Source organism: Parus major, chromosome Z (genome assembly GCF_001522545.3).
Source record: "Parus major isolate Abel chromosome Z, Parus_major1.1, whole genome shotgun sequence".
Taxonomy (NCBI): domain Eukaryota; kingdom Metazoa; phylum Chordata; class Aves; order Passeriformes; family Paridae; genus Parus; species Parus major.
The window spans coordinates 51,628,125-51,644,302 of NC_031799.1; the positions used below are offsets into that span (position 1 = coordinate 51,628,125).

Genomic DNA, 16,178 nt, shown 5'->3' on the forward strand with positions numbered 1-16,178 from the left:
TTTTATATGAAAATAGCATTGCCCACTTGACATTTTAACAATAGAAAGGACAATAATTTTGGATATCTCTCTCAGCACCTTGGAAGAGTTTATGACTACCTGCTCCATATGATCTTTTCCTCAAACACCAGAATTGTCCTTTTCACAAATTGTTAGCACTTCATTGAAGAAAATTGTAGCTCTTTATCATTTTCTATGACTAAATTAATCTTTTTTCCATGTGCATAAGGATACTCTCATGGACTTTATTGACTTTCCTGTGCTGGCATTTTGCTGATTCTGCTCACGCTACATTAGTGGCAACACTGAGTCAGCCTCCCATTTGCAAAATTATGTCATTAAACCTCTTCCTTCAGCAGGGGGTCTTTATTAAAAAAATGACAACTCCTTTTCAAAACCAGGGAGGAAACAATGCTAAGTCATATTTTATTCTGTCTGATGTCACACTCCCAAGCATTTGAGGTACTGTGCTATTAAAACAAATTGCATTCCACTGTCATTGAACATTTTCTCCCCTCTTCCTTAAGTATGGCCTTAACTTAAGCTAGAGAATGTTACGGGCTGATTAAACTCCATCTGAGAGCTTTCCCAGTGGCCCCAGAGGTCCTGCTTGTGACAGTAGAGCTGCCACGAAGTGACACTACATTGAGCAGAGCACTGATAGCAACCAGGGTACAATGTCTGGGAATGCCTGCGCAAGTCCATGCTACAGCTCCAGTCAGAATAATTTCAATATCTGATTTAACCACAACATGAAGAGGTTTCATTTTGACTTCTTTGCACTATCAATTTGGACCTTAGTTTTACTGCTTGTGTTATAATTTTTTTCCCTAATTAAAAGTAGTTTATTGTTGACTGGTTTCTCTGAGGATGTGTTGATTTGCTGCTTTATATAGATTTAACCTTACATTTGGTCATTGTTTTTGATACCCAGGAGTGTGAAATTCTGTGTTATGTTGTCCATTCTAAATTGTTAACTACATGTAGTCAGATTTGTATTTGTTATTAGTAGATCTCTTTTGTTTTGGTATTTTAAAAACATCATCTTGTTCCAGCACCATTTGGATTTTATCAGCACTGTAGAAAACAAGAAAATAAAGCCTGTAGGAAATCTGGATTTTGAGAAAATTATTTTTTTTAGCTAGTAAAAGAAAGAAGTAAATATTGTAAGAAAAATCAAAATGTGTTTTGTGTTTACATTTTTCTTATTCAGAAAAAGAAGTTATGTAGATGCTGGCTTGAGCTTATTATTCACCATGGCATTTAATATCTTAAAGGTAGTTGATGTGAGCTTCTCATCATCTCATCATCATCTGGTCCGTTTTCACTCATAGACCAGAAAAAGACATAAATTTGCTGCATTTTATTTTTAAATGCTTCTCTAAAGAAATTTAACTAAGTGTAATTAAAAAATCTCAAACAAATCTACTTTTATAGCAGATGTATGAAATGTGCTTCATCAGTCTCATATGAACCTACTTAAGAGCCTAGATTGCTGTTTAATTTAATTTTAAAAGTGTGAAAGATTAAAATAAATTTAGGCATTAATGTGGCCTATGTATACTCAAGTTTGCCTCTTTATAAATGTCTAGTCTATGGTGTAAAATTCTTGGAGACATCTCTAGTTTTTTTAACATGGTTGGTTTTGGCTTCTGACAAAAACTTCTTCATCAATGTTGAACTATGACTATGAATATCTTGGCCCTGCAGGAATTCACTTGCCCATTCACTGCCTTTCCACTCTTTATCTTACTGACAATTTCATTTGCTGCTGTTAAAAACACATGGCTGCACATGATCACAGTGAGTATGACAAAGAAAAAGGAGTGTTCCTGTCACGGCCTTTCCAGCAAAACAGCCTTTCCACGTGCCACCCCACTACACCAGTCTACCAGCTGAGTGCAGTGCTTCTCAGACACTTGCCCTCCTCATGCTGACAAGCTGCTCACAAGAAGCTGCCCAGCAGCTGAAAGGAGGTGGGGTAGCAGTATTTGCAGGGGAGCCTGAGAAGAAGAGAATAGAACGTGCAAGGGAGGATGTGTGGGAGACAGACTGACAGTGAGGAAGGGTAGAGCTTTGGTTTGACACCATCTTCCATGAACTGCCAGGATTATTTAACCAAACTTTTCAAGCTATTCACTTTTGTTGAAAATTCTCCTAATCCTAGCCATTGCGCTGGACTTGTAGAAGATATTTAGAAAGAGGCCCTGCAGAAGCCAGGTGAATACAATTTACACCACTGACATCTGCTGTGCTAAACTTCTCCCAGCTTGACAGCCTCCTTATAGCTGAAGATGTGATGCACTCCACTGAGTGTGGGGTCCATCAAGAATTATGTTTGAGCACAGTGCAGGTCCCTGTGCCTCCCACAAGGACACTAGGAGAGGAGACTTACCCCTGCACCCTCCTTGGCTTCAGAACTTTCACAGGAGCATGGTCCCGATGGGTCCCTCAGCAGCATAGCCAATCCTCCCGCACCTACAAAACCAAAGACATTTATTGCCCATGGGAGAATATGCATGGCTGAGAGGTTGTTTTGCTTTGATTGGATCCATTTCTACCCACAACACTCTGTAACCAGCCTGGTGTTTTGTCAGTGTTGTTAAAGAACGTAGAAAGGCTACAAAAACCATGACTGACAAATATCTTTGCCAGCTGGAGACAACATCTGTGTGCTGCATACTACCTCTGGGGGAAAATGCAAGGGGTGCTTAATGATGCAGTGTACCCTGGCTCAGGAAGAACATACTCCATTTCAGAGTGCCCTGTCTGTCCCTAGGGTGGTTCCCAGTGGCAGAGCTGTCCTGGCTCCTGATGGGGTGGTGGGATGGCCCTTGTCACCTCCAAGCAGTCCCTCGATACTAGTTGCTCCATGCTCACCTGTACTGTTGTGTTGAAAGTGTGCCTGTGCTCACACCATTCCCTGTGTGAGCTTGTCCTGTCTCTAGGAGAAGCCAGAGGACTTTTCATCTCTTCTGTGCATCCAAAGGTCAGGATAAATAAGACCATCTAGACCCCCAACTAAGAGTATGTCGTTAGAGAATGCTGTTTTGTCATGTAGGCAGTAGTTACCACTGCTTATTGGATCACGTCAGGTCACAAGCACAGCTCGCAGGGCATGGTGTGAGCAGCCTATTTGGGAGAACCTCTGCACTTTTATTTCTGCATCAAGCTTAGGCCTTGAAGAAGGTAAGAACATATCTCCTGACTTCACCTTCGGCGACAATCTTATTTAAGTGTATCTAGTCACACACAGCTGCTTGATTGCTACTGGAATTTCCATAGCAATGACAGTAATTAAATAATGTTGGGCTAGAGTCAAATATTTCCTAAGTTGTGAAATTAAATTACAGGGGTTACATGATCTCCTCTATAGAGAAGCAGGACATGTAAGGGTTTGTATATAATCTCCTGTAGCTCTGCTGAACATAGAATAATGTTCCTTAAGCTACCACAGCACAGTGCATGCCCACTAAATTTGAAATAGGTCTCTCATGTAATAATACATCTTGAAATGGCTCTGCAGCCCTTGGTCAATACAAGGATAGTTATTCATGCCCTCTGCTGCTACTTGAGTCTATAATCTTGATTGTACATCTTCAACCCGCTGCTGCTCGTGTATGCACCACAGTTGTGGTATGATTACTTATGCAAAAAAGATGTGTGCACACAAAAAGATGCCCTTTGTGATTTGTTGTTCCAGTGGACAATGACACATGCTAACAGTGTTAGCTGGAGCTGTAGTTGAGAGACTTTCACAACAGACCTGCACCTTTCCATCTAATAATACTGGCTGGTTGCAGCTGCAGTTTTGCAGACTTCTTTTGCTCTGGGAAAAGAATATTAAAAAGTGCTGGTGGAACTTACGTGCCCACAAAAATCCTGAAAATGCTTTTAATGCTTTCCAGCACAGGTTCTCTGGAGTTTACCCTTCCTCTTCCTGCCTGCTGAGCTATGTTGTCCATGTAGTCCACAGAGCCAATGGGCAGCCCCCAGGAAGGTTTGAGAACTGCATTAAAACCAATGGGAGGGGTAATGTAATTGAGACCCTTTTTCTTGTGTTCTCCACACTCTGAAACAGTCCACAAAGTCAGAACTCTAAACCTGTGACTTTACCACAGGATTGATCCCTTCTTTGCATTCATCTCTATGTTTTATGGGGTTCACATAGATCATTGCTGCTTTGGAAATGAAGCTGCAGAAAAAGCAACTAGTTTATTCTTCCCTGAGTTATTTTTTTCTGATTTTTTTTTCTTCCCAACTCTCTTTGATAGCTTTATTCATGCTAATCCCAGGCCAAAAGGATCCTCCTCTTTGTATATCTGTACATAAAATGTTTCAGCATAATAGGTCTTTGATTGTCTACTGATATCAATAGGCTCTCCTGCTATGCAAAACCAGATGTGAAATAGAGCTGTGTGACTTTTTATACTGTTTCACTAAAACTTCCCTTCATACCCAAGCTACTGTGCATCTTTTTCTGCTATGTATTTGGAAGTGTGAAGTCTTTGCATGTTACCCATGAATGGATGCCTCCACATTACCTTGTAGCTGTCAGACTGGATCAGAGGATGGGAGCAGCTGGTGCTGAAATATCTAAGATATGTTATAAATACTCCCAGGATTTAATGTCAGACTAGATTTAGTCCAATTTCTTGGAGTGAATGTTACCATACTGTTATAAGGAGTACTACTTGATTTGAATATTTATGATTGCGCTAGGATTTTAAGAGTGTTTCATGTCACCCTGCAGCAGAGTTTCTGGTTTGGTTTCCTCCAAAAGCACTCTTGCATGCAACTCAACAGTACATCTGTAGTGTGAAACTCCACATCTGAATCAAATGAGCCAGAGGAGAGAGGGATGAGCTCACTAAAAATCATACTACTGCTCTCTGATGAAATGCTGATGCATGTGCAGCCTGAAAGAACCCACCAAGAAAGCGTAGCCTGGTGACTAGGATGCTCAGTGGAGATGTGGGCTACCTAATTTCACACTTGTGCCCCAACTAGCATTCTGCACACCCCTTGGAAGGCACTGGTATTAAGTTCTCCACCTGTAAGACATATTCCCCATTGATGTGGCAACACTCGAAAGATTAAGAAGTGAGCATTACAGTGGTAATAAATGTACATAACTAGGAAAAAGTAATGAAAGTCTGAGGCCTAGAAATTAACATGCATATGAAAATTATGTATTTCCTACACATCTCACAAAATAAATAAGTATCATGAGTAGACTTCATTCCCCACTGTTTCTGGTGACAGGTCGTATCTTCTATAGCATGGACCTGAGACTTGATTTACATGAAGAACATGGCAACTTCATTATCACCCTTGGATTAAAAAAATGAGTATTCAAGCATGTTCACATCCATAGACACATTTTAAAGGCTTAGATAGTACCAGTTCCTGCTGCCATTAGTACAGTTTAAGTTTTATATTCATAATCATCTGTACAGCAGTGATGAAGTAACTCAACCAGAACAGCTGCAGGGCAGCTCCATCAGCACTATTGGGGCTCAGTGGCTATTCATCCATCTCTGAGCAAGCCAGCTCCACTTCTGTGCAGCACTGTGCTGACTTCTTGTTTCCTTTTATTTGCTGTTCATTTCAACTCTGAATAGGGTTTGGTAGATGACAGGAGTTTTGCAATAAAGAGAACCAAATAATACTACAGGAATGAAGCTGAGCTAAAAGTTTTTCCTTAAGAGACATATCCATGTAGCTTGGGAGAGAAATCAGGATGCAGATAATTAGACAGAATTTGGGCTCTCACTAGCATCAGCCAGTAGAGAAAGGAACAGGTGTTGTCAAGACAGGAAGGACGAAATTTGACTTAAAGTCCAGTAAGAGTAGTTCCTGGTGGTGTATTTGGCAGTGAATGTGCAAAATCTGTATGAAAAAGAAAGGTACTGATGAGGAATCTGTAAAACTGCTGTGCACACCTGCTCATTTCTCTTAACAAACAAGGGGAGATTTTATCTGCCTGTTTCTGAATCACAGCTCTTCATGGTCAGCACTGTGACCAGAGGGAAACACATCTGATTGGGCAAGCTTTGGCCTGGGGGCACAACACTCATCTCAAGGGTCCTTGCTCTATCACTCTCAGTCTCCCAAACACTTCTGTGTGAGTTTCTGTTCTACTTCCACAGAAGCTAGACAGAGAAGTGAAACTTTAAGGTGCAATTCAGCTACTAAAGTGTGCAAGCTCTCTGCAGTGACCCAAAACTCCCTTAGGAAACCTAGGAACTACAGACTTAGGATTTTAGTTTCCATATTTGTTTTAGCAACGGAGCTCTGTGTTTTCAGCAGACTCCATTTCTGTGTTGTTAAGCTGTCAGGAAACAACTCCAAGTCTATGCCATATAGCCATTAACACTGATGCAGTCTCTATCCATACAAAATCTGCCAGCCTACATCCTCTTGTCAAAGATATTTGTTCAGTAAAGGATCAGGTTGTTGCATAAGAAAAGCTGAATCAGAGAACAGTTTTAGGGCAAATATGTGTCTCCTCTGAGGAAAAGGCAGATAAAACATTTAAGAGTATTCAGCAGGAAAATTAAATCAAGCTTTCTTAATTTCTCCCAGGATAGTAATTTTTGTCTGACCAAATCAACTGTCTGCTTGCATGCAGATGGATCAGCTTATTCTCTTTCACTGAGACAGGTTGCTTGTGGGAACACTTCTAGTCCTTTTCAAAGCCAAGGAACATTGTATACATATCCCAGAAGCACAAACTACTACTCCTAGATTGGTCCTTCCTCCTTGCTACAGGGTGCTTGTGTCCTGGATCCATTGGTCTGTCTGCTGTTCACCAGACTGCCTCCTGCACTGTTCAGGCTGGAAAGGAACAGCAGAAGGGAACAGGTCAGCTCAAACCACATAAATGGATCATCATTTAACTTGGTCTTGAACAGGCCAAGGAGGCAATCTTTTAGAGCAACTATTTTTACTTGACTTGGATCACAGGAATTCCTGCTGTATCTCAGTCTGCTTTCTTTCAGCTACCCAGGACTTGTCATTTAAAATGAAAGATTAAATATGTCCTTGTGTTGATATCTTGGCAATGCCCAGCTGAGCCAGCAGACAGATGCCATTTTACACTACAAAGTAGAGTTTGTCAGCAGTGATTCTTGTGATTAATAAAAGGTAATTCAGAAAAATAAAATCCTCAAAGAAGGAGAGAGAGAGAGAAAAAAAAGAAGACACAGTCTATGAAAAAATATCCTCTAGCAAGAGTGCTGACGTGCTTATTTATTAAACCACTAAATGGCTTGGTGGCTTCCTGGTGTTCAGATTGGGAGAGGTCACATAGCAGCAGGAAGAAAAAGGCATAACTTAAGTGGTGAAGAAAAACACTCACTTATCTGTTTTTTGCACTTTACTTAATGCTGTCTTGAGGCATTGCATACTTGCTATATTTTGAAACAATGGTAGGGAAAATTTCTCATCCTTTTGACCATGTTTCAAGAACTCATCTCTAAGAGTTAAGAAAAATGCTATATTCTATTTCATAAAATCTTTAGTCTTAGAAAAGCTATTGCAGAAAGTGCTGTAGTTGCCACTTCTTTTTGATGTGTCTCATAGCAGTTGTCTGAAGCACACTAAAGCACATAATCTGCTTTTCTGCATCTGACTGTTATTTTATTAACTGGAGTGAATGACCAGGTTATAGAACTAATGGCACAATTCTCTTTTGCTGATTTGCTTTTCTCTTCCAAATGGTTCATCTTTTTTTCAGTGATACTGTGATGTATTTTGTGCTTAAATGCAAATACGACAAAAATCTCCCTACTTGTACTAGTAGGAGGTAAGTCTCACTTTCTTATGCCCTGAGGAAAAGGAGCCTTGACTGGTGACATCCCTTAGAGTGCTTGTTGGTTTGTGACCATGCCAGAAGCACTGTGCTGCATCTGCACTAAGAATAAATGTCAGTCTCAAGCTCCAAAATTCAGGTGCATGTTTCAGATGCAGATGTCTGGCACCATTTTGGAAAACACCTAAGAAGACTTTCATTGGTGGTTACAGGCAGAGCAATTAAAGCCATTGCGCAGATCTCCATCACGGAGATGGATTAGCTCTCTTCAGCAGAGGCTTTCAGGAGTGATTTGAATTAGTCCAGTCTAGCTGTATTCTTGACATGGTTTTTGCATGTTTCAGTTGTGGGGGAAGTGATGAAGTGTCGTACTATATTAGGAACAGCAAAGCAGTATGACATGACTCTCTTAACTGCATTGTCCAAGAGAGCAAAGTTTATTATTCTTAATCTTCTTTTATACGCATGTTTGAGAAGGTCTGAGAGGTAAAACTCTCATTGGTCATTAAAGCAACACATCACCATCATCAGTTAAGTGGATCACCATCCTTTGACTGTTTTCCTAAACAACAACTGCAAAGATTGTTGTCTTTTACCAAGGACTGTTTGGATTCTTTCTTACACTTTCTCAGGCCAAAATGAGAAGCCTGTGTGACTTAGTTTCACACAGGCTCTGTTCCCTGCTTGCTTTTTGTATTTAGCATCCACAATGGTGGCTTGGAGGAACAGTTATATTTTCAGCTATTCACTACAAGGTCAGGCAATACCGGTCTCGACACCTGGCCTTTACTTGTTTTAACAAGGAATTTCTACCTACCAACATATTTTCTAGTGACCAACTGTGATGAACTATTGTTGATTCAGATCTTGTATGCATTTTCTCATAGATTTAGCTCTGTGGGAAAAAAATCATTTAATAGTTAGTTCTAGTACCATAAAATACTGCAAGTGTGCAATGAAGTTCATAATTTCTGCTTTGAAGCAATCAAAATGCCCTCAGAACCATAATCTGCATATATTTTGGAAAGAAACCTTAAGTATATACCAGCCCTAAGATTAAAGCTATTCTAAGAGAATAAGATTGCAATGTGGCGTAGAAAATAGCTGCCAGTCGCAGCACTCTTGATCACAATGAAGAACTTTTGATGGAAGCGAGAGAGAACCACTAAAATTTTTGGCAAGAAAATGTCTGCAGAACATAAGCTAAAACTATGACATGAATTTGGAGGCATGAATAAGGGAAAAATCTGTGAATTTTCTTTGTCTTGCTTGTAATAATTTGCCTTGGAGTACATTTTCTTATTTGGAATTACCAGGTAAGAAGTGTGATATTCTATCATTAAAAGAATATATAGCCTCCTAACTTTGTCTAGAGATAGCTCCTGTATGTGACAGAAGTGCAGCCAAATGATGAATTTATTGCCTTGAACAAGGGTTTAAAATTAGCAGAGAACTCCTTGAATGATATGAAGTAAGGAAGCACAAATGCACAAATGATGCAAATTCTTTAGTCATGATATCCTAAACCTAACCACAGAAAGAAAGCAGAAGGTAGCAGAAAGATTATATGCTTCTGCTAACCATTCTCTGTGAGGAGAAATGAAAGCCATCACTTACAAAAACAGTGCTGAAAGTGCATCTGTAATGCAGGGGAGGAGACAGCTTGTGGTGCTAACCTTGCTGCACCTGTATGAAGGATTTCTTGGCCCCATGAAATGCATGTGTGTAAATAACCATGAAGATGAGCTTCCTACCTTCTCATCATAGCCAACAGAAAGGACTGCAAATTCCCTTAGCTGCTAAGTCAGACACCTTATCTCCTCTCTTCCTCATGCTGATCTTGCCCACAATGATGCTTACAAGGCATATTTTTATGATTATTTTTTATATTTCCTGAAATACAGCTGCAAGTTGCATGTACCAATGATTGGGAATACTCCATGTATATGCAGAAGATGTGGATGCATCTGCAATAGTCAAAAGTGATGTGTGCAGTTAAACCTACTTTTGCTGGCATTTAGTGGTAGACAGGACATTCCTCAGCAGTATCTAATAGTACTGCTGAAGCAAAAGGCTGTGCCTTTGCAGTGCACCTCCTGGGAATGGCAGGAAGGCAATCTCCATTTTTCAGCTAACTATGTCTTTAGATGATTTTCCAATTATCTGATTTTTCCTGTGACAAACCAGTTTGACTAAAGAGGCTAGAACCTTGTATATGTCAGGTGGCATAACTGCAGAGGGGGTGGGACAAACATACTCTGCTGACATTTAGCTGCAGGTAATAGAGTGCATATGAGAGAAACTACTGCCATCAATTTTCCTTTCACACCTCATGGTCTCCTAGGAGGTGACATTTTGAATTTGGAGCTCTTGCAAAAACGTCAGGCTCTCTGAAGGTGACTACAGGTAATTGAACCACATGCATCCGTCTGTGGATTTAGGAATAAACAGATATAACTTATTCTGAGAAGTCCTGTTCCATACTGGTAAAAAATGTCATATTGCCAGATTTTCACAGGTTATCTATGAGTTAAACTAGTAAAACAAGGAGGTTTATAGCATAAAACCCTGAAGAACTAATTCAGTTCTTCACAAAGCAACAGGAAGACCCCTGAGAATACTGAGAGTGGGTTTGTGTGCCCAATTATTTTATAGTAGTTAAGGGGCAGACCGCAATGAGGCAGATGTAGCCCAGACTATCTGGAGTGGTCTAATGTTTGACCTCCAGTTTTGTATACTTTTAAGTTAAGATTGTACTGTCAGTCATTTTGAAGAAATGTGCAACTTTCCTGCCAGAGAAATTTGTATCAATACTTTATGGCAAAGTCAAACTACCAGTTTTGCTTGATAGAAAATGGTAATAATTAATGCCTTGCCACTGTCTTCTGTTGTGGTCAAGATATGAAAGAATCCCATTCAATCCTACATTTGTAGTAGACACAGAATGCAAAACCTGTAAATTCTGCAATGGTAGAGTCAAATCTTGCTAGACCTGGCACATGACAGCTGAAAGGTGCAGGTGAATTGGTGTCATCATGGCAGGACCCATGACAATGCTGGAAAGCCATGCAATCCAGGAGAGTGTACTCTTTCAGGCCACGTATTCGTTCACCATAAGTTGAGGGTAGATCTACTATCTGCAAGAGGAGATCCAGAGCTCTGAAGAGAGTTAGTAAATGTGTAATCAAAAATAAAATCACTGATGATGTAAGGTTAAAGTAATCTGACTTTAGACAAAAGGACATCAGAGAGAAGATCCAGACATTAAAGGATGAAGATACACATCCTCACCTAAGCTTAGCTGTGCCGCGTGGTAATCAGTTTCAGACATTTCTGAGGGTGTACTTACAGAGTAAGTTACTGCTCAATTAGAGAAGATGCATCAGCCCCTGGCCTCTGTGGATAATCTTAGAAAATTATATATAATTAGAAAAAATTATAATGTTTGCTTTCAAAGTACTACTGGTTTTCACTGGTAAACATAATACTCAGATATGGTGTATCATCCTCAGTTATTCACAGATGAACTCCCCAGTTAAAATAGCTAGTGAAATGTTTCATTTCCCAGCCACAACATTCAAAAGAGGCATGACTTGCTGGTCAAAACTCCATTGATGTTTCTTATTAAAGCCATATGCTTTAGAGACCTCAGTAAAGGATTTCTTGACTCCCTGCTAGAGTAACAGATCAAGTGCTTTAAGAGCAAAAGGCAAACTAAAAAGAAAATAAATTATGTTTTTGGTTTCATGACATTGGGCTATGATTTTAACCTAAAAGTTTTAATATTTCAGGACAGAGCATAAGCTAATATGTCATATGTCAAATTATGTCATATCCATCACCTTCCAGACAATACTTAGGGCAATATGAGAAATATAACAACCAACATTTCACAGAACCACAGAATAAGCTGAGTTGGAAGGCATCCACAAGGGACATCAAATCCAACTCCTGGCCCTGCACAACTCCATTCTTAAGTCACACCATATGCCTGAGAGCATTGTCCAAATTTCTTGAACTCTGTCAGGCTGGTGCTCTGACCAATTTCCTAGGGAACCTGTTCTAGTGCCCAAACACTCTGGTGATGAATCTTATCCTGATATCCAACCTAAACCTCCCCTGACACAACTTCAGGCCATTCCCTTGTGTCCTGTCGCTGTCACCACAGAGCAGAGACCAGTGCCTGACCTCCTCTTCCCTTCACAAGGCAGGTGCAGACTGCAGTGAGGCTCAGAGCAGAGCAGGACAATCCCCTCCCTTGCCCGGCTGTGATGCTGGGCCTGATGCACCCCAGGACACCGGGGCCCTCCTGCCTGCCAGGGCTCTGCTGGCTCAGGGTTAACGTCAACCAGGATCCCCAGGCCCCTTTCCTGCACTCATTTCTGCTTTCCAGCCTGTCATTTGTTTGTCTGTCTGTGCATCCAGGGTTGCTCCATTCCAGTGCAGAATCTGTCACTCTCCCTTGTTGAATTTCATTCAGTTGGTGCCTGCCCAGTCCTCTCATTTGTCAAGGTCTCTCTGCAGGCCCTCCCTGCCTTTGAGGGAGTCAAGAGCTTCTCCCAGTTTTGTATCATCTGTGAATTTGCTTGGTATCCTGTCCAGTCCTGTGTCCAAGTCACTTATGGAGATGAAGAGCACAGGGCTGAGGATGGAGCCCTGTGGAACCCTGCTAGTGACAGGTCACCAGGCTGATGTCACCCCATTCACTGTAACCCTTTGTGCCTGATCCCTCAACTTGTTGCTCAGCCATCACATGATTTGTTTATCCAGCCATGTGCTTTGTCCAGAAGGATCCTGTAAAAGACAGCATCAAAGGCTTTACTGAAATCCAAAAAGATTACATCAGCTGGCTTCCCTTGATCAGCTAGGTGCGTTACCTTGCCATGAAAGGAAATCAGGTTTGATAAGCAGGACTGTCCCCTCATGAAGCCATGCTCGCTGTGACCAGTGAATGTGTTGCTCTTCAGGTGTTTTCCAATACTTCCCAGAATAATCTTCTCCACAACTTTACCAGGCACTGAAGTGAGACTGACAAGCCTGTGGTTTCTGTGTTCCTCCTTCTTGCCCTTCTCGATAACAGGGACATTAATCAGCTTCAGTCAGCTGGGATCTCTCTGGATTCCCAAGACTGCTCAAAAATCAATAAGAGAGTTTTAGAAATTACATCAGCCAGCACTCTGAGAATTCTTGGATGAATGTCATCAGGCCCCGTAGATTTGTAGGGATCCAGCTGGAGCAGCAGATCCTGCACAATTTCAGGTTTGACTGGGAGTAGAGCATTCTCACAGTCATGGTCCTTCAGGCATTGAGACCCTCTTGGTCCTTCACCCATGTTGAAGACGGAGGCAAAGAATACATTAACAACTCTGCCTTGTCTATGCCACTGTTGATGAGGTGACCATTTTCATCCAGCAATGGGCCAATGTGACTTCTATACTGCCTTTTGCCATATATTTGATAAAACACTTTTTCTTGTCCCCCACATTTCTGGCCAGCTTCAACTCCAGTTGATCTTTGGCCACACGAATTTTCTCCCTGGCACTGGAGTTGTTTGTCATTACACTGGCAAACAACATTTCTCTGTTCTTTCTATATCACTGGACCTTCCTTCCATTGTGTGTATACATTCATTTTTTGCCTCATTTCCAAGAGAAGATCCCTGTTCAGGCAAGCTGGCTTTCTGCCTTTTCTGCTTGACTTCCAACATTTGGGAATTTCCCACTCCTATGCCCTTAGGCGGTGATGTTTGAAAAGTGAGCAGCACTGATGGACCTGGGTGCCAGCAAAAGCATTTTCCCAGGGGACTTTACTCACTAGTGTCCTGAGCAGCCTGGAGTTTGTTCTTCTCATGGTCAGAGCTGAGGCTTTGCTGCCACTTTTCCTCCTGACAACAGCTCGATGCTTTGTGATCACTTGTGGCCAAGAGAGCTGCTCGTCTCCACTTTGCTCACAAAATACTCTCTGATGACAAGCAGCAGATCCAGGAAGGCATCTTTCTGAGTTGGTTTCCTTAGGATCTGCTCCATACAGTTGTCGTCCAGGTTTTTAGGAATCCTTCAGCCTAGGCTGTACTAGCTGTGTGATGATCTCATTTAATTTCTGGCAAGTCAAAGTCCCAGTGCAAGGACAAAAGCAGTTGACTTGGAATTGTCCCTTAGTTCCCCAAAGCATTTGTTGGCATTATGGTCCTGGCTAGAAGGTCTATAGAAGATTCCCACATTGGCATCCACATTATTTCTTTTCCCCTTAATTCTTATCCAGGGGCTCTCAGCTGTGCCATTGCCAACTGTGAACTCCATACATTCTAACCCTTCTATTACTTTTAAGTCCTGTTGCAGAGAGATGGGCTAACTGGATATAACTTTCCAAATTGTCCCATGCTTTGAGAACTCATGTAAAGATGTCATCCAGAAACAGAAAATCTGCACATCAGTAAAACCTCTAAGCCTCCAGATAAGCAAACATGCTGGGAGACTAAAAGGGTGCTTTCTCTCTGTGCTTCCTAAAGGAGCATAGGTCAGCCATGCATTCCCAAAGGGCTTTGTCCTCTCTCACATCTTCAAAGTCACAACACGTGCTCCTTAAAATGTGCCCTGCTGATGCAATTCAAAAACTCTGACTCTTGTGTCTGTGGTATGCTAAACATGGCTTGTCAAGTGTAGAACAAACAGCTATGGCACAATTCAAAGTCAGTAGGAAAAATCTGGTTTTCTCCTACAGGCTTGTGGAAATTATCAGCTCAGTTCTACACGTTCTCCCTCAGCTGTTCATCTGTTCTGTGACATACATTGTCTAAATTCAAAATTAAAAGTGTTCCCAAGGCAATGAAAGTCTTTAAGCACTTGCATTCCAGACTACATCAAAACACAGTGAAGGGTGATGCTTCCCTTTCAATAGCCTGGTTTCAACTTTTCTTGCAGCCACATTACCTTGGTTTACAGCACCCACAATGCCTGTTGGGGCAAAGGTCACATGCAAGGCAGGCCCATGATGTGAGAGGCTTCCCTGCCTAATGAGACAGTCCATCTGTGCAGGCTGCACCAAAGTGGAGGCTGATGCATGAACAGTATGTATAACTGGAATTACACATAGGTAACATAGGTGTTTTTGCAGAATGCAAGGAGCCTAACTGGGGCATTCTAAAGCTGTAATAAGAAAAACTCACCTCCTTTTGAAGTGTAGATTTTGTAGTGTACTTGCATCTCTCTTTACCTGTCTTATTTCTTTTTTCCCCTCCCTTCCTCCTTAGCATGAACACTGAATATGTAGATTGAATAAAGTGTCTTCCTAAGAAAATTAGCTACCATCTCGAGGAAAAAAAAAGCAGCGTAGAGCCTGTACCAGGGTGGCAATAATCATTTTGTGCAGCTCCCATCCTGACAGTAAGCCCATAAGCGATGGAATAGAGCTTGAAGAAAGCATAAAATTACATCAGGGCTTCCATTACCTTTCATATTACCTGTAACTCAAATACTTATTGCTTCAGTGCTAGAGTTATTATTTACTTTTATAAGATTTTAAAATAACACTTTAAAGAGGCAGCCTGCCCTGTAGGCAGAGAATCCAGCTCTGAAAACAAACAAAGAGCAGGAAATTTCGGTGTAAGCCCCCAAATGTCAGGTTGCTTATTTAAACCATTCCTGCTGAAATCTAGCAAGCTACATTTCTTGTGAGATTTTCAGAAATTAGAAGTGTATTAGAAAGACTTTTTTTTTAAAGAACCACTATGCTTCAATATCAAATCTTTTATGGAATATGATATTGTGCAATATAATGAATAAAGAAGAGAGGTGGTGTTTGGTTATTTTGGGTCTCATTTTTTGGTTGTTCTTTTCTCTTTTATTTTCCTTTCCCTTTAAATGACAATCACATTACTTGATCTTCAGCGGCTCTTAATTTGTGAATAGTTCAGCCTGAGTTTAAAGTAAGTTTGTGACTGCTTCTTCCCTTATTCAGGCTATTCAAATAGTCTTTTCACAATCTGTTCCAAGTAACATATAAAAATAACTGTCATGCTTAATTTATTTTAACAGTGCAGGTAGATTGCTTGGATTTTCCACATTTATTTCCTGAGAACAGCATGAGTTTTCTATCTCAGTAAAAGACAGTTTATAAGAACACAAGAAATTCCCTACTGGACTAGAAAAATTATATTTGACAGCAGCAGGAAGAGGCTTCACATAGGGAGAGCCCCAGTCTGTATCCCCTGTGTTTCCTTCAGCATCACGATTTCTAAATTAGGGATGTCACTGGGCACATCTCTGCCTTGTCCCTTTAATAAGTTTTCTGAATCTGTTATCTCTTGGTTTGTTTACATGGAGACATTTATTTGTCTGGGTCTTTTTTTGTTTTTTTTTTGGGG

At 40.9% G+C, this 16,178-nt stretch overlaps 1 protein-coding gene across 7 annotated transcripts in view; it reads right to left on the bottom strand.

Annotated features, from left to right (window-relative positions):
* Positions 1-16,178, bottom strand: part of PALM2AKAP2 (PALM2 and AKAP2 fusion) — a 264,548-nt gene that overhangs the window by 104,460 nt on the left and 143,910 nt on the right. For all 7 annotated transcript variants that reach the window (XM_015652711.3, XM_015652710.3, XM_015652708.3 and 4 more), the window contains one exon: positions 2,396-2,478. In XM_015652711.3, the coding sequence (XP_015508197.1) occupies positions 2,396-2,478 (83 nt within the window). The remainder of the gene's footprint in view (positions 1-2,395; positions 2,479-16,178) is intronic.